Genomic DNA, 25,404 nt, shown 5'->3' with positions numbered 1-25,404 from the left:
AAACTGTTTATTGAATTTTACGTTACTATGGGGCGTCTCTCATTGTATCCTAGAATTCTAGGCATCAGGGGGGTGGTAAAGTGGCAATGGTGAATTTCGGAATCTGGTCTCCCAAAAGTACCTGCCGCTCTACCCCTGATTCCGCAATGGCTGCCAGGCGGATCACCCCTCCGCTGGAGCCGTCCCGCTCCATGGCCAAGGCGAGAGCTGTGAACAAAAGAAGAAAGCTGGGGTCAGAGTCAGATGCTGGCATCACTGCAAGAAGTGAGGAATGGATATGAGGGTGGCTTGGACGTGAGGGCTGGAGTTCACAGGCCCAGAAAGCCAAGTTCTCACCATTGGCAGTGAACTGCAGACACTCCTCTTTGGTCATGCCTTCCCGGTAGGTAGCATCGACATAGCCATAGATGTAGGAGCTCCCAGAACCTCCAATGGCAAAGGACTGCCTTACCATCATACCCCCCATGGGCACTGAGTACACCTGCCAGATGCAAGGAGAGTCACCGGTTGTACATACACCACCAGTCCATGTGGGATCGGCTGGGAAGAGTTTATAGTAAGTGAGGTAGAGACTGGGAAGAAAAATAGAAAATGGCTGGGGTGGGGAGAGGATCAAAGGCATGGTTCCAGTGCCCGGGTGGGAGTGGGGGTGTCTCACCTGCCCACCCTCTTGCGGGTCCCAGCCCGCAATGATGATTCCCGCCATCAGGTCCTCCCGGTATCGGTAACACATCTCCTTAAAGAGGCTGGCTGCCGTGTGTACCAGCGGAGGCTCATTCAGCTCAATGCTGTGGAAACCAAGCTGGTAAGTGACCGCATCGGCTACTGCCTGCGTGTCAGCAGCTGAGCCCGAGCGGCAGCAGAAAATACGGTCGTGAATAGGTGTCAACTTGTCAGTCACTCCATTGGCGATGTAGGACCCAGTGGTCGTTCTGGAGTCGGCTCCCAGAACCACGCCCCCTTCAAACTGCACGGCCATGATAGTGGTCCCTGTGGAGACTTCCCGGCTTTCCCAGTCAGGGGTAATGGCCTCGGGACCCCAGGCCGGCGCGGACCCCGGTCCTCGAGCGGCTACTACAGTGGCCGCCATCTTCCTTCTCCGGCGCTGCCACAAAGCAACTGTCGTAAAGCGCTCTGTCACGCTCTTCAGTCCCGCGGTGAAGCCGCCTGCGGGCGAAGCTAAATCACGGTTGACGGAGGAGGGGAAAGAACGGCGCAGGGAAGGGTTTTTTTTTGCGACAGTGAGCGCTTGACGGCAGCGTGGCCAGCCGACACACCGAGAAGCGCCCAAGACAGTGTGGACCGCCTACGTTTCCCATCGGGCTGCGCGGGACTGACGTAATCTGATGGGAGTTGCCGTACAGGCTCTTGGGATGAGCTTGCGCGTCTCTGAATTAGGATGCCCGCCCTGCTCTCAGTTCTCTTGGGTGGATACACCTAGGACCGTATACTAGGAGTGAGATTGCTGGGTCATGTGGAAAGTCTAGACTTAGCATTTTGAAGAACTGAGCGTTGTTTTAGCAGCTGCCCCTCATATGCTGGTCCGCCAGCCCTGGGTGCATGCGTGAGCATCGCGATTTCTCCACATCCTCACTGAGGGTCACTGTGCGCTATTTTAGCCACCCTCGTGGGCGTGAAGTGGCATCTCTTCCCCTCCCCCCCCGCCTCATTTCTTTAATGATTAGTGATGTTCAGCATATTTTCATGTGCTAACTGACCATGTGTATATCTTCTTTGGAGAAATGTCTGTTCAAATCCTTAGCCTGATTTATTTTTATTTTATTTTATTATTATTATTTTTAAGTAACCTCTGCACTCAACGTGGGGCTCCGACTCACAACCCGGAAATCAAGTATCGCATGCTCCAGCGACTGAATCAGCCAGGCCCCCCCAAAATTGGGTTATCTGTTTATTGTTGAATCCTAGGTGGTCGTTTGTATTTTTAGATACCAGGCCTTTATCAGACATATGATTTGCAAATATTTTCTCCCATTCTATAGATTGTCTTTTCACTTCCTTCACTGTTGTTCTTTGAAACACATTTAAAAAAATTAAATATTTATTTGAGAGAGAGAGAGACTATGAGCAGGGGGAGGGGCAGAGGGAGAAGCAGACTCCCCCGCAGGGCAGGGGGGACCTGAGATCATGACCTGAGCCAAGAAGGCAGACGCCAACCGCCCCTCCACTCTGATCTTTATTATTTCTTTCCTAATGCTTTTTTTTTTAAGTTTTACTTTGCTCTTCTTTCTATAGTTTCTTAAGGAGGACGATTGATCTATTGATTTNCAGCAGGAGGCGCAGAGGGAAAGAGAGAGAATCTCAAGCAGACTCCAAGCTGAGCACAGAGCCTGATCACGACCTGTGTGGAAACCAAGAGTCAGATGCTCAACTGACGGCGCCACCCAGGTGCCCTCGGTCGATTATGATAGTGCTGCTGGGACCATTCACGTACTGATTTTGTGTGGACGCGTGTTTTCAATTCTCTTGGTGTGTACACAGGAGTGCCGGGTCATATGGTAACTCTATGCTTAACCTTTTGAGAAATGCCAAACTTTCCCAGAGCAGCTGCACCATGTTACGTTCTCCCCAGCAGTGCTGGAGAGTTTCTCCGCGTCCTTGTCACCACTTGTCCCTGCACCTTTGTTCTCACGGTAACCATTTTCCTAGGCATGAAGTGCTATCTCACTGCAGTTCTTTCACGGATTTCTGCCAAAACCTTCTATTACTAGCCAACCCATGGTTGCAAGTGACCAGTTAGTGTACTTCAGACACAAAGGTTACTTGATATTAAGGGAAGGATAGAAGTCAAACAAGCCCTATTTGTCAATGATGTGTCATTTCTTTGTTTTTGACTACTAGAAGAATACTTCCTGGGCTGAGGCTACTCACAACGCGCTGGCGACAGACAAGACATACTTATTAATTCAACCTCTCTTATTAACGTTTTCTCCTTCACTTCCCAAGTCAAGACAATCAACAGAACAGTAAATCCAGCCCCGATTTAGCACATTTGCTAATACTTCCACCATGGACAATTTCAAGCAGCACACCATTATACGGTATTTCCACCATGTAAGTACAATAGTCATAACCTCACGAGCACAGATCATTGTAAAATGTAGTAAAATAAACAGAAGTGGTAACATTTTAAGTGTATATTATTTTTACTTTTAATAGAACTTATTTAGTGTATAATTTTTAGTAACGGCCATTTATTAGCAAAGTTCCTGAAAATGCAGCATGCGGCTCTGTTCCTGGCAGGGTATGAGTGCTAGCTGGGTCCTAAACCACGGTCCTAGCCTTCAGGTCCCAGACCACGCGCCAGCTCACACCCCCCACTCTGGATCCTGCCACAAATGCCCTCACAAGTCACCCCACTTCCCTGCTGTTTTTTTTTTTTTAAGATTTTTTTTTTTCTTTCGGATAAACTGTTTATTGAATTTTACGTTACTATGGGGCGTCTCTCATTGTATCCTAGAATTCTAGGCATCAGGGGGGTGGTAAAGTGGCAATGGTGAATTTCGGAATCTGGTCTCCCAAAAGTACCTGCCGCTCTACCCCTGATTCCGCAATGGCTGCCAGGCGGATCACCCCTCCGCTGGAGCCGTCCCGCTCCATGGCCAAGGCGAGAGCATTGGCAGTGAACTGCAGACACTCCTCTTTGGTCATGCCTTCCCGGTAGGTAGCATCGACATAGCCATAGATGTAGGAGCTCCCAGAACCTCCAATGGCAAAGGACTGCCTTACCATCATACCCCCCATGGGCACTGAGTACACCTGCCCACCCTCTTGCGGGTCCCAGCCCGCAATGATGATTCCCGCCATCAGGTCCTCCCGGTATCGGTAACACATCTCCTTAAAGAGGCTGGCTGCCGTGTGTACCAGCGGAGGCTCATTCAGCTCAATGCTGTGGAAACCAAGCTGGTAAGTGACCGCATCGGCTACTGCCTGCGTGTCAGCAGCTGAGCCCGAGCGGCAGCAGAAAATACGGTCGTGAATAGGTGTCAACTTGTCAGTCACTCCATTGGCGATGTAGGACCCAGTGGTCGTTCTGGAGTCGGCTCCCAGAACCACGCCCCCTTCAAACTGCACGGCCATGATAGTGGTCCCTGTGGAGACTTCCCGGCTTTCCCAGTCAGGGGTAATGGCCTCGGGACCCCAGGCCGGCGCGGACCCCGGTCCTCGAGCGGCTACTACAGTGGCCGCCATCTTCCTTCTCCCTTTTTTTTTTTTTAAGATTTTATTTATTTATGTGACAGAGAGACAGCCAGCGAGAGAGGGAACACAGCAGGGGAGCGGGAGAGGAAGAAGCAGGCTCCCAGCAGAGGAGCCTGATGTGGGGCTCGATCCCAGAACGCCGGGATCACGCCCTGAGCCGAAGGCAGACGCTTAAGGACTGCGCTACCCGCGCCCTTCCCTACTGCTTTTTAGTCAGATCACTTTTTCTGGCAGCAGCAGATGCAAGAACCTACAGCTGATCAAGGGTTTTTTTTTTAAAAAGTCACACGCTATCCTTTGAGGAGCCTTCTCTGGGGCTGAAGGCGCCAGCTTTGCAGAGCCAGCCTGAGTTTCGCCCCGGCCCCAGGCGACACTGGCACCCCCACAGGACCGGAAGGACTCACACAGCCGCACCGTCTCCTCCTGCCGTGAGGCTTACAGGGCGGGAGCAGAGCCCTGTTTCTGTCCCCGTGACGACTCTGTGATGGGCTGGTCTTAGCAGCTCCCGGTTGGGGCCGCACCCTCCCCGTCTACTCTGTCTCCACGCCCACCAAAGTGGCAAAGCAATCTCTCCAACACCCCACCCCCCCGCCCAGTCAAACTGTGCTCCCCTTTCCCTCAAAACCTTCTTCAGTGATTACTCATTACCCTCGGGAGAGTCAACCCCTCCTGCGGTCTGGCAGTCTGGGCCTCCTCGGGCCCCAGTCCCTCCTTTTGCCTCCTCCGCCAGGAGCCTCCTTCAATGGCACACCAGCCAGCTTCTGTCCCTCCTTAGACTCTGCGCACGCTCTCCCTGGGTCCCCGCCCCCTCCCCCGCATCGCTCATCGTCATGCAGGTTCAAGGGCACACCTCCGGGGCTCCCCAGGTTCCTCCAGGGCTCCCCAGGCTCCTCACAGCGCTTGTTTGCGCCTGCTTCTCCCGCACGGCGGCGCGGCATGTCTGTCTACTCTCCGGGCGGAACACATACTTGTCGGAACAATGTTTTTCCCAGTCTTAATCTTTCCTGTTGACTCTCTCTGTTTATGCAAGAAATCCACTCCATCTTCAAAAATCGCAATTTATATGAACTATTTGGTGGAAAGACACCTAACAAATTAGAGATGGCAAGTATTGATGAACTAGCATCAGAACGTTCGGAAGTTCTGAGTGAGCAAAAATCATCACTGTCGAGTGTTTACATTGGGTTTTTGTGTTTTTTTTAAGGTTTTATTTCTTTGACAGAGACAGAGACAGCAAGAGAGGGAACACAAGCAGGGGGAGTGGGAGAGGGAGAAGCAGGCTTCCTGCTGAGCAGGGAGCCCGATGCGGGGCTCAATCCCAGGACCCTGGGATCATGACCTGAGCCGGAGGCAGACGCTTCACGACTGAGCCACCCAGGCACCCCTACACCTTGGGTTTTTGAGGATCCTTAACTGTTAGTTCCTGACGAGTTTCTAGATTTTCCGAAGTCTGTACAGTCAGAGAAGCAGAGCCTCACTGAGTGTTCCAGAGTAAGACTTGACCGTGGGTGAACAGGGAGGGGCTGGTGCAGGTGCACAGGCCAGAGCTGCAGGGGACATGCAAGCCAGACTGGCTGACTGGGAGGGAGGGGAGAAGCCCAGCCACTGCTGTCACCTCTGCGTGGCCACGACTGCTCGGATCCCCAGCCCACACTGGACGGTACCGCCTATAGACCTGCTCAGTCTGACTTCACTCTCGTTCATTTCTTCTTGCAGATTCAGACAGCTTCACATCGGATCATGTTTACTTTGGCCTAGTACTTCTGGAGTGTCTCATGCAAAGCCGGATGCTTCAGAAGAGGCACAGCCAAGGTGGAAAGTTCCAAATGGAGGGCCAGTGAGTCCACAGAGGGGACTGAATTCCTCCTTCCCGTGTGACAGCAACAGGGCCCTGCTGGCAGAAACACACCCTAATCTGCTTTCCTAAGACCTGAAACTGCTGCTTGTCATCATCGAATGCTGATCTGATACGAGACTGGCCTAACAACCCTCAGAAAGCAAGAGCAGGATGGCAATATGTAGATCTTTAACATTTTATCCATCATTCCAAAAACAATATATGATCTCTACGGTTTCCTTTTTTTTTTTTTTTTGGAAAAAGCCTTTAAAAAAACCCCTCCACGAATATTTCTGGACTTCTGCCCCAAAGCCTTTAGTCTTAGAAACTAAAGGCGATTCACACAAAGGGACCCACTGGATGGAAACAGAGACCACCAGCCCAGGCTCACGCCTGCATTTTTCCCATCCCAAGCCAGGGGCTCCTCCCCTCCCCCAAGCTGGCCGAGGACGCTGAAGGACAGCAGCAAGGGGACAGACAGGCAGGCTTTACCCTAACTGTGCTTCACCAGTTTTACCACCTTCCAGACCCATACCCCAGTCTCTTCTTCTTACAGCTGCCTATGAGGAAACGTTCAAGACGCCATCCCAACAATTCATGGCTTTTCCGAGTGACCCACATGGAATGAAGCAAGCTCAAAGAGGCACCAGGAGACTTTAGTTACTCTTTCTTATCTGTCGCTTTGTGACCACTCATGTAATCTGCGTGATGGGTGAGCTCTGTCAACCACCCTCAGCTCTCCACTATGATCTGAGATTCCATCTTAATTGTAGCAGAGGGAGCTCATCTGCTCCCCTATAAATAAATGTTCCATCTTCGTACATCCAAGAACTGCTATTTAAAAGGGAGGAGAAGGGGCTTGGGGGAGGAAAAAGTCCTTCTGTAAAAGGAAGACTCCCTTTGAGGTTAGAGTAATTACCGTAATTTATGGTTCTTACAGCATCAGCACGTAATGCACAGTTTGCTCACAGTGGAGTGGCTGTCTCAGTGTGGGACAGGAGGCGGGGCCACGCAAGCTGGAACCTAACAGCCCCGGTGGCAAGCGGCCGGACAGATGTTCCCTCTTTGTAGTGGAAGGACCATGCGTGCACCTACTTGTCTGACTGAGTTTTCATCACCATGTCTGGTGAGGCACCAACCTTCCGGTCTTTTCTCTTGAAGTGCAAACTGCCAGGCTGGCAGCCCCGTGCTGGGCTTCTCCCCGTCTCGCGCTTCTCCCCGTCCCGCTGGGTAGGCCCAGCCTCATTCTCCATCCCTTCCGCTTTAGAGCAGGCCCAAGCTCTCCCAGCGTACTCCTGCTCTGGGGCACCTCCCCGCCCCCAGAAGACAGGATTTGGAATGGAAGATTTTCCCCCAGGGCCTCCTTCCCAGAAGTGCCTGTACATAGCTCCTGAGTTAAGGTGTCAGTCACACTACTGGCCACTGGGGAAACCTGTGGGCAAAGATGAAAGGAACAAACGTTGGCAAATTTTAGTGTTTCTGCCGGTGTTTCCTGGTCTATTGTCCTGACACTTCTGAGATGGGAATTTAAAGTCTGACCGTCTGGAGGGCTGGAATCCCCCAACTCCCATCTAGACAGAAGCTAGATACCTCGGCATACCACAGTCAGCAGTACATAAAAAGACCAGCACATCAAGACCAAACTGGGTTCATAGTGGGAGTGAGGGCTTGGTTTAACATCAAAAACTCAATCAATCCTGATGGAAGAAGACAAAGCCCCAGTGAAGTAGTCATCTCAAAAACAAGTCAAATCTGCGGTCAAGGCTCTAGATCGCAGCTGTCCATTTACAGGAAACACACAGATGGGAGGAACACATTAAATGACACCAGGGGAAAGCCAACAGCAAAATGCAGACTGGACACGTCCTTCCCCTGCTCCCGAATAAACTGCTTTGAAAAACAGAAGGGGATGGTCAAAACCTATAAATCAAAAGAGAACTAAAAGAATATCAATCAACTGCAATGCGTAGACTTTATTTGCATCCTAATACAAGCAAACTAAAAAAAAAAAAAAAAAAAAAGACACTTCTAAGACAATTGAAAAAACCTGAACACTGAACATTTGCTGGAATTAAAGAATTATAGTTTTTAGCTATTATGTTTATATGTATTTTTAAAGTCCATATCTTTTAAAGATACATATGGAAATAGTTACAAATGAAATATGCAGTCTGATATTTGCCACAAAATTATCTGGGGGGGTGGATGGATGGGGTAAAGATGAGATAAACACCCCCAAGTAGATAACTGTACAAGCAGGGTACTGGATACACAGCAATCCTTTCTATTATTCTATTTTTGCATGTTTTAAATTTCCTGTAAGTAACAAGAAATGAATGCAACTGTCCACATTAACGAATAAGGGGAAACCCTGTATTTGCTTCACTCGATGAAAAAGCACATGGGGACATGAGAACACCAGACTGAGAGTGAGAACGGCTCCCTTTAGCCCTGACTCTGCTGGATAACACGAGGCTAGTCATTCCACCTCTCTGGGCCCTGGGCCCTTGTCTTGAGAATAATGGAGTTTAACCACACGATTTTTCTTTTTAAGATAGATTAGATTAGATTAGATAGATAGATTAGATTAGATTTATTTGTTTGTTTGTTTGTTTGTTTGAGAGAGGGGAGGGGCAGAGGGAGAGTAAGAGAGAGAATCCACAAGCTGACTACCCACTGAGCCTGGAGCCTGACAGATGTGGGGCTCTATCCCAGGACCCCCTGAAATCATGGCCTGAGCCAAAGAGTCAGATGCTCGGCTGACTGAGCCACCCAGGTGCCCCTAACCACACAATTTTAAAGTCCTCTGCCCTAGCTTTAATTTTTTTCCCAAAAAACTTACTGAAAGCCTTTAAACACTAGAAATATGCATGTTAATTTTAAAATCTTCTGACGAGACCTCTCACCAGTTTCTCATTTATCTGGCGTTTAACTTCCTCCTTACGTTTACTGAGTCTACACTTGGGGGTGAGCGTTGAAAATCATTCTCTTTAATGAAAATGTAAGCAAAACACGGGATCGGTACTTCCACTATTTATCTGTAAATACTGCCTCTCCATGCTGAGGGTGTGTTTGGTTTTTTTGATCCAAAAATTACTAGAAGAAAAATTGTACTTCATTATTCTCTAGATACAGGAACTATAACATAGATACTCCTCGTGCACAAGCACCGTGATCTTGAGGAAACTCTTCAATCTCCCTGTGCTTCCAGTTCTCTCGTGTGTAAAATGGGGATGATAAAACACCTACTTCATAGGTTTGGGAAAACAAATAAACTAAAATATGCAAAGCTCGGGGCACCTGGGTGGCTCAGTCAGTGAAGCGTCTGCCTTTGGTTCAGGTCGTGATCCCGGGGTCCTGGGATCGAGCCCCACATCAGGCTCCCTGCTCTGTGGGGAGCCTGCTTCTCCCTCTCCCTCTGCCTACCACTCCCCCTGCTTGTTCTCTCTCTCTCTCTCTGTCAAATAAATAATAAAATAAAATCTTTAAAACAAAATCAAATAAAATATGCAAAGCTCTTAGAACAGGGCAAGTAAATGCTTAATAAATGTTAACTATTATTATGTCAATGAAATTCAGGACTACAAGCAAATATGAATGTGTATCATATAACCAGTGGTTCTCTAACTTGTGAGCTTATTAGACTCCCCCATAAAATCCTGATGGTATACGTCAATGAACCTGGGTGGGGGAGGGCAGGGGAAACTAGACAAACTAAGAAAATAAATAACTATCCTGATGCCAGGGCCACATCCCAGACCAATCACATTTTTTTTAGTCTTCCAAATGCACAAACAAGTTTAGGAGCCAAAGATGTGAAGTACATAGATAAGGAATAAACGGGTGTGAAGTGGCTAGAGAACACTCAATTTAAGAGCGGACTTTTTAAAAAAAATTTCTTTAATCATTTGAGAGAGAGGGTGTGGGGGAGGGCCAGAGGGAGAGGGAGAGAATCTTAAGCAGACTCCATGTTGAGTGCGAGCCTGACTGACCTGGGGCTCGATCTCATGACCCTGAGATCATGACTTGAACCGAAACCAGGAGTCAGATGCTCAATTGCCTGAGCCACCCAGGTGCCCCAAGAGCTGACTTTCTAAGTTGGATTTGGAAGAAAAAGTGGTACAAAGATAAGAGATGGGAATAAATCATGTAGATCCTAAAAGCAGCTCTCCTTAACTCCAATGGAGAACAAAGAATTAATGAAAAATACGTAGTGTGAAAACAACAGATGTTGGCGAGGATGTGGCAAAAGGGGAGCACTCCTGCACTGTTGGTGGGAATGCAAACTGGTGTAGCCGCTCTGGAAAACAGGATGGAGGTTCCTCAAAAAGTTAAAAATAGGGGTGCCTGGGGTGGTACAGCGGTTGGGCGTCTGCCTTCGGCTCAGGGCGTGATCCCGGCGTTATGGGATCGAGCCCCACATCAGGCTCCTCCGCTATGAGCCTGCTTCTTCCTCTCCCACTCCCCCTGCTTGTGTTCCCTCTCTCGCTGGCTGTCTCTATCTCTGTTGAATAAATAAATAAAATCTTTAAAAAAAAAAAAAGTTAAAAATAGAGCCACCCCTACGATCTAGTAATCACACTATGGGGTATTTACCCAAAGAATACAGAAACACTAATTCAAAGGGATACATGCACTCCTATGTTTATAGTAGCGTTATCTACAATAGCCAAGATCTGGAAGCAGCCCAAGGGTCCACTGATTGATGAATGGATAAAGAAGATGTGGTACATCTGCAGTGGAATATTACTCTTGTCACAAAAAGAACGAAATCTTGCCACTTGCAACAACATGGATGGATGTAGAAAGTATTATGCTAAGTGAAATAAGTAAGTCAGAGAAAGACTCATGTGTGCAATTTAAGAAACAAAACTAATGAGCAAAGGAAATAAAAAAGAGGCAAACCAAGAAACAGACTTAATTACAGAGATCACACTGATGGTTACCAGGGGGGAGGTAGGTGGGGGATGGGGAAAATAGGGGATGGGGTGAAGGAGCGCACCTGTGATGAGCACTGGGTCATGGATGGAAGTGCTGACTCACTGTATTGTACACCTGGAACCAATATCACACTATGGTAACTATACTGAAGTTGAATTTAAAAACGTAATTAAAAATATGTTGTGTGAACATACAGGATTAGAATATATCTGTTTAAATAAAGAAAACAAGGTTTACAACCTGTTACTTGAAAGAAGACCTAATATTTAAAATCAAAGTCTGAAAGACAGGGGCGCCTGGGTAGCGCAGTTGTTAAGCGTCTGCCTTCGGCTCAGGGCGTGATCCCAGCGTTCCGGGATCGAGTCCCACATCAGGCTCCTCGGTTGGGAGCCTGCTTCTTCCTCTCCCTCTCCCCTGCTGTGTTGCCTCTCTCACTGGCTGTCTCTCTGTCACATAAATAAATAAAATCTTAAAAAAAAAAAAATCTTTAGGGGCGCCTGGGTGGCACAGCGGTTGAGCATCTGCCTTCGGCTCAGGGCGTGATCCTGGCGTTATGGGATCGAGCCCCACATCAGGCTACTCCGCTATGAGCCTGCTTCTTCCTCTCCCACTCCCCCTGCTTGTGTTCCCTCTCTCGCTGGCTGTCTCTATCTCTGTCAAATAAATAAATAAAATCTTTAAAAAAAAAAAATCTTAAAAAAAAAAAAAAGTCTGAAAGACAACAATCTCTTTGTACTGCAGGAATTAATTACCTGGAGAACCAGCCACGCACTCAGCAAACACTCAAAGATAAGACCAAACACACAGGAAACACAAAATGCCCTGAAGTAAGAACTGTTCCTTTAAATTCCATAGAATATCTAGCATAATGGGGCACACATCCTTAAAAAAACAAAACAAACAAAAAAACACAACCACCACAAGTCATAATGCTAGAACAGGACAAGGTCTGACTCATGGGCCAGCTGCTCCACTTTCCACATCATCACAATCAACACCATCACAGGATTGGACAGCCCGACAGGCGAGCAGCACCAGCTTCCTAGTCACTTGGGACTACAATAGGAAGAAAGGTCTCGTCTCGAGGATTAGACCCACGGTAAGATTTATTTTAACCAAAGGCTATGTGACAATAAAGAAAACCGTGTTTTGGTATTTTTTTTAAGATTTTATTTTTAAGTAATCTCTACACTCAATGTGGGGGCTCGAACTCACAGTTCCGAGATCAAGAATCACATGCTCCACCGACTGAGCCAGCCAGGTGCCCCTTGTGTGTTCTTTTTTCCAGCACTAGCTCAAGAAATAAGCTAAGGTAAGTCCTCATCCTAGGGACAGTTGTTGATGTGAGGTTTGCTTCCAGACCATTTTCAGATACATGTTGAATAGCTTCCAGCCCACAGAATGAGATGCTGGGTAGGTTTCTATGTTGTAGGAATATAAGTCACAGCTGTGTCCACTGTAACAGTGAACTAATCCAGGTGACCAGTAGCCCTGCTAACTTCTTGTCTCAGCTATAACTAGACAGAACTTCAAAGCTGTGTTTATAAAAGTATGCTAACAGCAACAAACTAAAATAAATGAAAATTTACAGCCAGGCACATTCTGGAATTCTTTTTTTTTTTTTAAAGATTTTATTCATTTATTTATTTGACAGAGATAGAGACAGCCAGTGAGAGAGGGAACACAGGCAGGGGGAGTGGGAGAGGAAGAAGCAGGCTCATAGCGGAGGAGCCTGACGTGGGGCTCGATCCCAGAACGCCGGGATCACGCCCTGAGCCGAAGGCAGACGCCCAACCGCTGTGCCACCCAGGCGCCCCACATTCTGGAATTCTTAACTGGCTTCTTTATCCCAGTTTTCCCAGGCTCTGTCTTTAGCCTGTTGGCAAATTCGGTGTTAGTATACGTATGCTTTGTTCAAATATTGTATCTGCAGCCCATTCCACACCTCAGTCAGCATTTTCATGTGACAGCTGGAATCACAGCCTAGGACTCCGTGGACAAAACATCCTTCTTCAAAGAAGGGCAATTTATAAAAACTGTCATTCTTTGTTGCTACAGGTATTAACCATTAACCTTCCACCCGTGACATGCACGTATGCACATAGTTTCCAAACAAGAAAAACTATTCAACGGGCAGTCCTACAAAATACGACGATAAAGCGTGCCATTCCTTGAAGAAATACACTAATAATCTTAACGAAACCAAAACCAGACCAAAACAACAAAATATGCTGTGCACATCAAGAGCTCTTCAACTATAAAAATTACCTTCGAGAAGAGATAAGGTGCGTACAAATTCACCAGCTGACTCTGCCGTGTTAGCAAAAGTTCTGTCAACAGTCCCCGGGTGGCAGCAACACCCTAGGCTCCATGACAGCAAGGCGGCTGACGCAGGACACTTGGGGGCTCCGAGGCCGGGGGCCCCTCGCGCGGGGGACTGCCCACTCTCCGCGCCCCCAACCCCCCGCGGGCCGCGGGAGCTGCTCCGGAAAAGCTCGGCTGACGCCTCAGCCGGGCACGAAGGGGGGCGGGGCCCACAGGTGTCCCTGGGTCAGTCGCCACTGGCGGTCCGCTCTCCCGACTCGCCCTCTGCAGGACCCCCGCTTACCCGGCCCGACGCCGCATCCCTGCGCTCCGCGGCGCGCTCGGAAGCGAGCTGATAGCTGGGGCCAGCAAAGGCACGGCAGAGCGGAGGAAGAAGAGCCCTCCTCGCGGGCCGCAAAGCCGCCATGGCCAGCGTCCCTCAGCTGCCGCAGCGCACAGCAAAGCCGCGCGGAGCAAGGGGCTGCCTTACGGCACGGTCGCAAAGCCGGCGAGAGGGAGCGGCGCGGCCGACCGTGCGCTTTCCCCGCATGCGACCCGCGTCCGGAGGACGCGGCGCGGGGGCGGGGGGCCGGCGGCTGCTCTAGGGCCGCGGGCTCTGCCGGGCTGCCGTGCCAGGCGGTAGTGACGGGGTGGGCGCGGGCGCGGCGCCGGAGGACTTTTTTCTCAGGGTTAGGGCTGATCGGCCCGGGGCGGGGCCGCAGAGCGGGCGACGGCGGGAGCGGCGGAGTCGCTGGGCGGCGGCAGAGCGCGCGATGGCGCGGGCGGCACAGGTGAGCGNGGCCGGCCCGCTCGACCCCCTCCCGGGGCTTTCTCCGGCCTGGGGGGCTCGGAGGCCCGGCCGAGCGCGGCCGCTCTCTCCCCGCGCGGGCCATTGTGAGGTCAGGGTCTGCAGGCGCGTCGGGGGTCCGGGCGAGACGCCCGGAGCGGCCGCTGCGGCCAGTAGCTGCCGCGCCACCGCCGGCCCCTTCACCGGCCGCCCGGTTCAGACCTAGCCGGCAGGGGTGAGAGCGATGCAGCTAGGGGCCCTGCTCCGGTGCCGCACCCCGTAAAGGGCTGACCTTCCACCTCGCCACCTCACCCACGGGAAGCCAAGACCAAACCAGCTTAGACCTTTTCTGGGTAAAGTGCTGGCAGGGAAGGGCGAGAAAGGGGGGGAAAGAAGCCGGGCAGCCCGCCCTTCGTGGGCCTCCAGAGGCATGTTCCTGGCCCGGACACGCACAAGGGATCGGTGTCAACTGATCATCCGTCCTCCTCCGTGAGCCGGCTGGTAGAAACCCAAGAGCATGGGAGGAAAATGCGTTAAGCCATTCCCGACTCTCAATGGGAGGCTAATGAGCGAATTGTTCACAGTTGTCGCATGGGGCGGGAGGGGAAGGGAACATGATGGGGCCTGGGGAGGTACTAGCCCTCCAAAGGCCAAGGTGGTGCTTTTAACACAATGCCAGTCATCTTTCCTTTCCTGTGGAGGGAAGATTTGCGAGGTACTCACGGGGCCGGGAGAAACAGGGTAGCTTTGTAGAAACGCATGAAGGGTGGAGAGGAACACAGAACTTTCGGGGGTGACTGGGATCCGCTGCTATTTGTTTCACTTAGTTACTTTTTCTGGAAACTACGCATAGCTCTTGGGCCAGAGGGGTGCTGGGATGGCACTGTTACCTTTGAAGGTTAAACAAGCTACTGTTTTCAGAGTCACTAAGGTGCCCTGCTGTTGCCAGCAACTAGGGCCAACGTTAATATTACCTAAGATACTTGTACTGTTTACAAGCTGGTAGTTGACCCGGTGCCGCACGTGTAAAGACATACGCTGTCTTTTCCAGCTGAGGACACTGGAAATTCGCAGGCTCAGGGCTCCAGCTCATTCCCACTGCAGCATCCTGTCTGTTCTTAATCACTGCTTTGTGTAGGTGATTTTCAGGAAACTGGATTAGTCACACTCTCTGTACTGGAGTACGACTGTTGTTTAGATCACAGTAATGACGGCCCCTTTTTCGTGAATATATCTTTTTAAAATAAGAATTTCAGGATAAATGAATATACAATTACGTCCTGTAGAGACTTTGTGTAATTTGGCATTCTTGTCATTTTTTAGTGCTTGTAAAACCGAACACAACAAAAGTATGGATATGGGAAACCAACATCCTTCTATCAGTAGGCTTCAAGAAATCCAAAAGGAAGTAAAAAGTATAGAACAGCAAGTAATTGGCTTCAGTGGTCTGTCAGATGACAAGAATTACAAGAAACTGGAGAGGTTTCTAACGAAACAACTTTTTGAAATAGACTCTGTAGATACCGAAGGGAAAGGAGATATCCAGCAAGCGAGGAAGAGGGCAGCGCAAGAGACAGAGCGTCTTCTCAAAGAGTTGGAACAGAATGCAAACCACCCACACCGGATCGAAATACAGAACATCTTTAAAGAAGCCCAGTCCCTGGTGAAAGAGAAGATTGTGCCATTTTATAGTGGGGGCAACTGTGTCGCTGATGAATTTGAAGAAGGCGTCCAGGATATCATCCTGAGGCTGACACATGTCAAAACCGGAGGGAAGATCTCCTTGCGGAAAGCGAGGTATCACACTTTAACCAAAATCTGCGCGGTGCAAGAGATCATCGAGGACTGTGTGAAAAAGCAGCCTTCCCTGCCACTGTCCGAGGACGCGCATCCTTCAGTCGCCAAAATCAACTCGGTGATGTGTGAGGTGAACAAGGCCCGGGGCACTCTGATCGCACTTCTGATGGGCGTGGACACTAATGAGACTTGCAGGCACTTGTCCTGTGTGCTGTCGGGCCTGATTGCGGATCTGGATGCCCTGGATGTGTGTGGGCGGACGGAAATCAGAAATTACCGGCGGGAGGTAGTGGAAGATATCAACAAATTATTGAAATATTTGGATTTGGAAGAGGAAGCAGATAGTACGTATGCCTTTGACCTGGGACAGAATCATTCCATTTTAAAAATAGAAAAGGTCCTCAAGAGAATGAGAGAAATAAAAAATGAACTTCTTCAAGCACAAACCCCTCCTGAGTTGTACCTGAGCTCCAAAACAGAATTGCAGGGTCTGATTGGACAGCTGGATGAGGTCAGTCTGGAGAAGAACCCTTGCATCCGGGAAGCCCGGAGAAGAGCGGTGATTGAGGTGCAGACCCTGATAACCTACGTTGACTTGAAGGAGGCCCTGGAGAAGAGGAAGGCCTTCGCCTGTGAGGAGCACCCGTCCCATAAGGCGGTCTGGAACGTCCTGGGACACTTGTCCGAGATCCAGGGAGAAGTTCTTTCATTTGATGGGAACCGAACTGATAAGAACTACATCCGGCTGGAAGAGCTGCTCACTAAGCAGCTGCTGGCCCTGGACGCGGTGGACCCGCAAGGAGAGGAGAGGTGTAAGGCCGCCAGGAAGCAGGCCGTGAAGCTCGCGCAGAACACCCTCAGCTATCTCGACTTGAAGTCCGACGGGTGGGAGTACTGAGCCCCCGTCTCATGGTGGACATCTCTTGTTTTGCACTTTACGTATACTTCTGTGTGTTTATGGAGAGCTTTCAGTTCGTTGAGCCTGAATGTGATTTATACATGCAGATTTCAATCTCCGTTTTTATGATTTAAGCAAATTATATTCAGTATCTCTGCTGCTTTTGATGTTGCAAAACAAATTCATTACAGCACGTTAACTTTTCCATTTGGATCATTATCTGTATGTTGATGTGGTTTTTGGGGGGGGGTTAATCAGAAAGTGGAACGGGCAGCTTTTGTCATTTTTAAGTGGGTTGTGCAAGCTTTGAAATGCCGATCTTTCAGGATCTAGATACAGACGCAGCCTGACAGAGCACTAGAACAATTATGAGAAGGGGGGAGTTTTTGGTTAGGAGAAGAAAGGTCCAGACGCAAAAGCAGTACGATGACATGTTTTATTACGCTTCATAAAGCAGAAGGGTTTGGGGTTTTTTTCCTTCGTTTCTAAGGCCTCACTGGTCCAACCCAAGTTAATAGGGTGGGGGTTTTTTGTTTTCAGGCTTTCTGGTTTTTTTATAAGCATTTTTTGTTTGGAAAATGGTGTCTGTATTTTCCCCCATACTCTGCATTTAGAGGGGGAAATCTTATTTTCATGTGCAACATAAGAAAATTATGAAAATTAATAGCAAAAAAACCTTTGAGACTGCACTGAAGAAGGGGTAAAACACCAACTAATTACCTTCAAGTTTTTGTTGTAAGCTCTGAATTTACAATTTTCCGTAGTCATCAGTAAGGATGGGAACAGTTAAGTGAAGTTAGGAAACCTTTAAAAAAGAAAAAAAGGAAACACCCATCCCTGTGGCAAGATCCTGCAGGCTGGACACTGCGCTGTCAGGTGGCGCTACTCGGAAGCCGACAGGTGTGGTGTAGCGCCCCGGGCTGTTGGAGGCTGCCTCACGACAAAGCCTGGACACACACCGGTGCCGTTTCCTAGTGGCGGAGAGCAGGAACCGCCAGCAGCTCCGCAGGACCACACCTTGCTGGCTGCTCCCAGCATCCGGACCCCTCGCGCCCGCGCCCGGGCCTGAGCAGTGAAAGCAGCTCGGCACCTGCTGGGCCCGTAGCTCACGTCCCTGGCACGTGGACGTGTCTCTAGGTGTGGAAAGAGCCAGTAGGGTCTGTCTATGCGTGGTGGTTTTCCTTCTGCTAAAGGGTTTACAGATTTCTGAGGATCCAGTCCTATGGCTGCCAGTTAATGAGAACAAAAGAATTTCCCAAAGTTCTGAAGTGCCTTGATAACCTGTTGGTCCCAGCAAGATGACGAACAGACTTTGTGTTGTCACCTTTCACACGGTAACCCTGCTAGAGTACAGCCTTTGGACTCTGTGGCAGTCTGTCATTTCCTTTCCCAGATACCGATTTGGTAACTGTAGGCAGCTAAAGATAAGAGATAAGGGGAATAGCCCTAAATACCGAAAAGATAAAAGTGTGGCCCTCAAGAGATTTTTACTTTGTCTCAGCATTGCCCGGTAATTAAAAGCCCTAGATGTGTTTTTCCTACTAGAACTGTTCTAGTAGGATTCTGCGGATAGCGGAGTCAAAGGGCATTTGCGTCTTTGCACCCTGAGCCCCTCCCGTGTGCGCATCCCGTGCCTGGCGCCTGCAGGTCCCCAGTGCAGGTCACTGGGAGCTCATTTTGGCCAAGGTCCTTTTAGGACTGCTATTCTGTATCATAATTTTTGGGTGCTCTTAAAATCTTTGGAGTTTTTATACTCAAGTGCTGCCTCAGTTTATCCCCCTGGGAAATCAAGGCGTCCTCTCAAGCACTTGAGACATGTCCTGCCCCAGGCTCTAGTTCATTTTCAATGTCAGATTTGAAGGTTAAATGTCAGCATTTCCTTTAAAAGTATCCATTGTTCTTCCGGGAGGGACCTGCCCGCACTGTTCCTTGCAAACAAGGTGTTCTGTAGCATTTCTAGAGACGGCTCATGCCACCGAGCTCTGAGCGAGCTCTGAGCGCTGCCTATGAGTGGAGGGAAGTCTCGAGAGCTGTTGCGGATTTCTCGAGCGGGTTCTTTGGTCATTGCCGTGATCAGATCATCCTCAAGTGACTCAGGGCATGACATCTCCTGTCCCACCTGCTCACTCTCCCGTAAGGAACTCCAGTGACACCGGATTTAGCTTTTCGTGTCCCCGGGTTGGGAGCTGTCTGTGCATAGGGGCTGCCGCATGTAACTTTACATTGAGCTCATGACATTGTATTGTATTTTTATGATCTTACATGAAGAGAACCTGTAATGGGAGTAAAACCTACCCCCCCAAAAAATGTTTGGCCTTGGGTCTGCATTAAACGGTATAATCCATGTCCGCGCAAAAACTGACTGGGAATGTTTGCTTTCTTCACCGCACATGCAGACAGCTTTGCTTTCACGTCAGTCTTCACCCAAATTAGACTAAAGTCAGTCAACCTAATAATGAAGTACTTAGGAAACTCAGTGAGTCTCCTAAGTACAGTGGGAGGCTTTATTTCGCTACAATGCCTTGATATAGTGTATGTGATACAGGTTAGTATGTGCGAGACGTTTAACCAGTGTTTCTCATTTGTTTTAATTTGCCAATTTTTATTTGGTTTTTGAAGGTCTAAGCTTATCCTGTACGTACAGGTTGTTCTTAAGCAAAGCTTTTCAGCTTCTAACATGTCTAGTATTCTTCTAAGAATAATTGGAGAAATATTTGCCATTGATTTTGATGTACAATACAGATGTGTTCCTCCAGGCTGTTGGTTCCTGTCCCCGCTCTATTCATTGTATGACTATTAATCGTATGTCTGAAATAATTCAGTATTTTGAGATATTAGTATACCCTTAATTATTAATGCAATAAAAATCTCTTAGCTTATCTTTGCAGTGGAGAAAAGATGTGAGTCTGAGGTGTGAGTTCTGTTCTGATTCACCTTCATTTACTGTCCAGCCTGGGTGAGGAATGATGTCTTGGCAGAGTGGGCCAGGCATGGGGAAGGCGGGTTCCATAGGTCCAGTTGGTGGCAGTGGCCTAAGGAGGTGGCATCACTGAGCACGGACCAGGGTCCCACGGCAGGTGAAGGAGTAACCGTTCCATGTAAGCAACCCCAGAAGTGCCATGTAAGCAATGGCCCAGGGGAGATGTGGCCTCCCGTTCTGCCCACGGGCCCGTGCGCACAGGAGTTGACCTTACCTGTAGCAAAGAGGCAAAGTCCGGGAAGCTCCTCTCCCCGAGTTCAGGTGTGCTATTGAAGCTCATCCCCTCTTTAGTAGAGAGACCAGTTAGTCCTTCCAGGGCTCGGAAACCTCTGTCCGCCTCCAGCAAGGACTAGTCCCCCTCAACTTGGGGGAGTGGCCCTGCCTGTTGTGCGCCTGTTATGTGAGACCAGGACCTTGTTTGTTCTGCTCCTAGCCTCCTGTGAGCACGTTTCTGCTGTCTTTTCTCTTCTGCAAATGTCTTCCAGGTGACCCACATAGAGGCAGGGGCAGCCTGCTCAGCCATGCAAATGTGCCCTAGGCCCAGAAGGGAAAAGAAACAAATTGCACACGTTAAAAAAGAATACTTTGGGGGAAACTTGAAATTTTTTAATAAATCCTCTGCCACACACAGAGATGCAGTGTATACCACGTTAGGCTTTGATTCCTTGTGGACATTAGAACCAGTGTTGTCCAGTTCCTGCTGCATGCTTCATGCTGTGCTAATGGTTGGAAAATACCCATCGCCCTGTGTGGCCCCGAAGAGAAAACCAGTCTGGTTAAGCTGGTAGAGGACATGCTGTACTGGCCGCGTCAGATCTGTCTCTGGCATAAAAGCCTAGGCATCAGGAGCTGGGCGGGTGCTGAGTGTGCACTGTTGAGGCCAGGGGGCATATGGGCCAGAGAGGCTGAGGGAGGGGGCTCAGGGGCCCCCAAGGGCACTGGAGAGGAGGAACCCCGGAGGGGGCTGGGGCAAGGCCCAGATTGGGCCCCTGGATGCAAGTCTGAGGTTACCCAGGTGGTCAGGATGTGTCTGATGGTGGCTTCTGCTGTGATTGATTGATTGATTTGAGAGAGAGAGAGAGAGAGTGAGGGGGGCAGGGGCAGAGGGAGAATCTTCCAAGCAGACTCTCTGCCGAGCTCCATCAAGACCTAAGCTGAAATCAAGAGTCGGATGCTTAGCTGACCCAGGTGCCCCCACTTCTGTAATGTAAATGCTTCATTTTTCAAACCGCCCTGGACTGACTAAACCAATGTGCCAGGCCCTGTGTGAAGCATGTTACACGCACACTGAATTCTCAGAACTGTTCCAAGGTAGGTTTAGTATTGTTTCATAGATAATTCAGACCCTTGGGTGTGATCACTTGCCCAAGGAACTGCCCTGGGTCACAGGGCACAGGGAAGGCAGACACTGTCCGGGACAGCACCAACTCAGCAGAACTCCCACCCCAGTTTACCTGGAGGGCAGGTCCTATCCGCGGGGCCCTGAGCACACCGTGAACTCATGGTGGGCCACCCAGGAGGAGCAGCTGAGAGCTCAGGCCCAGCAGTTGAGAGCTCAGGCTGGGGCCAGAAATCTCAGCTCTCCTGCCGAGCTTCAGGGTCTTCCCACAATGTGGGCCCTTAGCACCAAAGGCTGAGGAGGACTCCAGCAAACGCACACCACATGGGGCTCCAAACGTCAATAAACCCTGCAACCTATTTTTTTTTTTAAGATTTTATTTTTAAGTAATCTCTATACCCAACATGGGACTCAAACAGCAATCCCAAGATCAAGAGTGGCATGCCCTACCGACTGAGCCAGCCAGATGCCCCACCCCCTGCCCTGCATCCCTTTTAATGGGAAAACTTAATAAGAAATACTGTCTTAAACCAGCATCTTACTGTGTCCTCATGTCTCTTTATTGTGAATTATAACTGGAAAAATACCTTCTTCCTACTTATCCTCAAAGTGAAGTTAATATCTCTCCTCTTTGTTTTTTTATTTTTTAAAGATTTTATTATTTATTCGACAGAGATAGAGACAGCCAGCGAGAGAGGGAACACAAGCAGGGGGAGTGGGAGAGGAAGAAGCAGGCTCCCAGTGGAGGAGCCCGATGTGGGACTCGATCCCAGAACGCCGGGATCACGCCCTGAGCCGAAGGCAGACGCTTAACCGCTGTGCCACCCAGGCGCCCCAATATCTCTCCTCTTTGGATCTGTACACCTTCCTGAGCTGCCAGGAGGCTGTGGCTCCCAGTTTGAGGGGTACCGCCTGCCTCCACATCTTCACTCCGTGGTCATAACACAGGCCCATTTCATTTGTACAATAATCCTTTAAACTCGAGCCATTTCGGGATGCCTGGGTGGCCAGTAGGTTGAGCGTCTGATTCTTGGTTTTGGCTCAGGTCATGATCTCAGGGTCATGGGATGGAGCCCCGAATCTGGTTCTGTGCTCAGCACGGAGTCTGCTTGAGATTCTCTCTCTCTCCCTCTGCCCTTCCCCCTGCTCGTGTGCTCTCTCAAAATAAAATCCTTAAACTCTCGAGCCATTTCCCTATAGTGTGTTTCCCAAGTGAACATGGCCAGCCCTCATGCTGACATGAGTGTCCCCATCCTGGTCCTCCACGGACTTCGGAGGCAGAGCTGGGTAGTCCCGGCACCTTCCTACCTGGCCAGGCTGTGGGCGTGGCCTCTGCACCTGCCCTTCCTCCCACAGTTCCCTGGCCTCTGGCTCACTTGTCACCTCTTGCCAGGCCACCCCACACTGCCTTCCAGACTGACCATGTCCTTCCAACGAGCTCTTCTTGAGTAGTAGTGTTCTCAGCTCCTGGTGCATGATACACATTCAAGAACCTGCGGAATACGTGAGTGGGAATTCATGAGTGGAAATCAGATTTCAGATAGCTTCATGAAGTGTTCAGAATCAGCTGCCTTGAGGTGCCTGGTGGGCTCAGCCGGTAAAGCGTGCAACCCTTGTTCTCAGAGTCATGAGTTTGAGCCCCACATTGGACATGGAGCCTACTTAACACTTTAAAAAAATAAGATCTTTTTTTTAAAAGATTTTTTTATTTAATTATGTGACAGAGAGACAGCCAGCGAGAGAGGGAACACAGCAGGGGAGTGGGAGAGGAAGAAGCAGGCTCCCAGCGGAGGAGCCTGATGTGGGACTCAATCCCATAACGCCGGGATCACGCCCTGAGCCGAAGGCAGACGCTTAACGACTGCACTACCCAGGCACCCCAAAATAAAATCTTACATAAATAAAAATAAAACAGCTGCTTTCCTGCTCATCAGGATTCAAAGGACTTTGGTCTACTGCACCTGTAGCCGGGATCCTGGCATCACAGGCAGGAACTCGCCCTATACCCCCTCATCCCCTCAGACAGGGTCAAGAGTGCCCCAGACCAAGGCCCGTGTTGTGAGAGGACCGGCCAGGCCGGCGTGTTGTCACCTCCGCCTCTGACCAACTGCCCTTGGCTGAGCATCTAGCCAGGTGAGAAGCCGAAGGGACATAGGCAGCCCTCACCCCCCAGTCCGGGGCTGGATAGCAAGGTGCCCAAGGCCCAGTGTGTCAGGCAGAGGCAGGAACCTTCTGCCAAGAGGGGCACTACACCAGAGCTCATGGGGGTGGAAATGGGCATGGAGGGTCCCACCAGGATCCCTGAGGTCTGTGCAGGCCGCCCTTCTCTCTCACCATCCTGGGTCGCTCTGTTTCCCCGGGGAGGGTGGAGAATGGAACTGCTGCCATATGGTGCCTGGTCACAGGCAGCCCAGTGACCACCTGGTGGCCGGCCCTGCAGAAAGGATTGGGTCCTGGGCTGCTTTCCCTGGTCCTTGGCACGTTTGGTCTGACCGCTGAGTGGCCAGTAGCCACCCCAGGCTTCAGACTAAGCCCAGCGAACCCCAGGGCAGCGGGACCACAGCACACGCCACCTGCCAGGAGACCAGCGGCGGTCCAGCCCAGCAGGCTTAGCGGAGAGTCCCAGGCCCGAAGCCACTGTACAGGGCCGGCCACTCTTGTCTCCATACAGACCCTGAGGTCACGAAACTGGTTTCTTCCTGGCAGTATCGTCAGTCCCTAGAACAGCACCTGGCTCAGCCAATAAATATTTGTTGAGTGAGAGAATGACTGGAAAGGGCACCACAGGAGCTGGCAGGGCAGCGGAGGGGACAGGATGCCCTCCTGAGTCAGGGAGGGCCTCCACATTCATGCAGCGCACGTCCATGGGCTCCTCTCCTGGGGGACCTGGGCGGTTGGCAGCCACAGCCCCAGCAGTGTCCCCGTATCCGGGGAGAAGGTAGACAAGGGTCATGGAGCACACAGTTCAGGGGCAGGGTGGGTGTGTGCCCCGCACGTGCACCCCTGGTTGGGGAGCCTGTGCAGGGGAGTCAGATGATGCCCCTCGAGGGGCACACCTTTTGCACCAAGCCCCTTGGGATGGGAAGGCCTCCCAGGTGAGGGAGCAGCAGGGGTGGAGGCCCAGAGCCTGGTACTAGGCATACCCGAGGGCCTGGCAGAGAACAGGGAACAGGGATGGGAGCGGGGTGTGCAGCGGCTGGGAACAGGGATGGAGCGGGGTGTGCAGCGGCTGGATGGCAGGCCCCCAGGGAGCTGGGGGGGAGGGCATCTGAGTCTTTCAGGACTGGGTGACTTGTTGAGTGTTCACCCTGGTGGCAGGGGTGGGCACTGAACTGGGAGTAATGGGGCCAGGGCAGGGGGCCCAGGAGAGAGGGTGCAGTAAGAGAAGCAGGCAGAGTGAGGGACGGAGAGAGAGGATTTGGGGTGGGGCAGTGAGGTGGCACCAGGGATGGGGGCTCCCAGGGGTCTGGCCTGCCTGACCCGAGGGACTTGGCACGGGGACAGAGTCACATAAGCAGGGCAAGTGCGAGAACTCCCTGGGTCTAGCTCACTAACAAAGGAGCTGGTTATTAAAGGTGCAAGATGCAGCAGGCACAGGGGACAGCTTGACCCTTGGGCCTGGGGCAGTGAGGCACCAGCGGCCGGCCCTCACCCTGAGGTATCGCATGGGCTCCCTCTGCCAGCCTCCCCACACTTCCCTCCCTGTAGGCATTCCCAGCGGCCCTCAGCTCCTGGCTCCATATGCCTTACTTCCCCTGGGACACCCAGCTTCTGCCCCCTGCCCCCCCCCAGGCACTCCAAGGAAAGAAAGAAGGTGGCCTAGGACCAAAATGGCTATTGGGGCAGCCCTGTGAGCAGAGGCCATACGGGATCTGGGCGAGAGTGTGCAGGCAGATCAACGGCGCAGGCACAGGCCCTGAGGTGTGGCTGGTGGGAGGTCAGGTGAGAGTCTGCAGGCGGGACCCCATGGCACCTTGCTGGCTGGGGGGGGGGCAGGGGCTGTAGGCGCCTTGGGCGGCAGGATTGCCTCCTGGATCAGAAAGTCCCTAAGAACAGAGAGCCAGGTACAACAGAGCAATAGAGGTGGCCCTCTGAGACCGGGCGCCTTCCCCTAGGCCCCACCGGCTGCAGCTCCTCACTGGAGCTCACTCCTGGCGTGGTGACTTATCCCATGGGTGTCTATCCAGATGGTAGGCTGGGCGCCGGGGGCTTGGGAGGGCGCCTCAGGGGACCACTCCCAGTGAGATCTCCAGAGGAGAAGGAGGACTCAACCAAACCCTCCCCAACTCCCCCGCCCCCCCCC

At 50.9% G+C, this 25,404-nt stretch overlaps 4 protein-coding genes across 6 annotated transcripts in view; 1 reads left to right on the top strand and 3 right to left on the bottom strand.

Annotated features, from left to right (window-relative positions):
- LOC117795988 (proteasome subunit beta type-6-like) lies at positions 1–1,090 on the bottom strand. Its single transcript, XM_034642505.1, has 3 exons — positions 659–1,090; positions 337–481; positions 1–207 (listed from the first exon to the last, which is right to left on the bottom strand). The coding sequence occupies exons 1-3, from the start codon at positions 1,088–1,090 to the stop codon at positions 65–67; spliced, it is 720 nt and encodes a 239-aa protein (XP_034498396.1). The 3' UTR covers positions 1–64.
- LOC100481916 (cytochrome c oxidase assembly factor 8) overlaps positions 1–13,939 on the bottom strand; it is a 32,861-nt gene extending 18,922 nt beyond the window's left edge. Inside the window, exon 1 of the mRNA XM_011224507.3 lies at positions 13,605–13,939. Coding sequence (XP_011222809.2) covers positions 13,605–13,727 — 123 coding nt within the window. The 5' untranslated portion in view covers positions 13,728–13,939. The remainder of the gene's footprint in view (positions 1–13,604) is intronic.
- LOC100465153 (proteasome subunit beta type-6-like) lies at positions 3,406–4,237 on the bottom strand. Its single transcript, XM_034642506.1, has one exon. It carries the CDS (start codon positions 4,207–4,209, stop codon positions 3,490–3,492), a length of 720 nt encoding a protein of 239 aa, XP_034498397.1. The 5' UTR covers positions 4,210–4,237; the 3' UTR covers positions 3,406–3,489.
- Positions 13,262–19,669, top strand: BAG5 (BAG cochaperone 5). 3 transcript variants are annotated; one of them, XM_019799268.2, is made up of 2 exons: positions 13,262–13,281; positions 15,411–19,669. In XM_019799268.2, the coding sequence occupies exon 2, from the start codon at positions 15,439–15,441 to the stop codon at positions 16,780–16,782; it is 1,344 nt and encodes a 447-aa protein (XP_019654827.1). In that variant the 5' UTR covers positions 13,262–13,281; positions 15,411–15,438; the 3' UTR covers positions 16,783–19,669. The 3 variants fall into 3 exon arrangements, with proteins under 3 accessions (XP_019654827.1, XP_034498391.1, XP_011222779.1); XM_034642500.1 differs by lacking the exon at positions 13,262–13,281 and adding an exon at positions 13,942–14,091; XM_011224477.3 differs by lacking the exon at positions 13,262–13,281 and adding an exon at positions 14,109–14,440.
- Positions 19,670–25,404: the final 5,735 nt, after the last annotated feature.

Source organism: Ailuropoda melanoleuca, chromosome 14 (genome assembly GCF_002007445.2).
Source record: "Ailuropoda melanoleuca isolate Jingjing chromosome 14, ASM200744v2, whole genome shotgun sequence".
Taxonomy (NCBI): Eukaryota; Metazoa; Chordata; class Mammalia; order Carnivora; family Ursidae; genus Ailuropoda; species Ailuropoda melanoleuca.
Note: the sequence above shows the minus strand (reverse complement) of the source record. Positions and strands in the feature narration are given on the sequence as shown.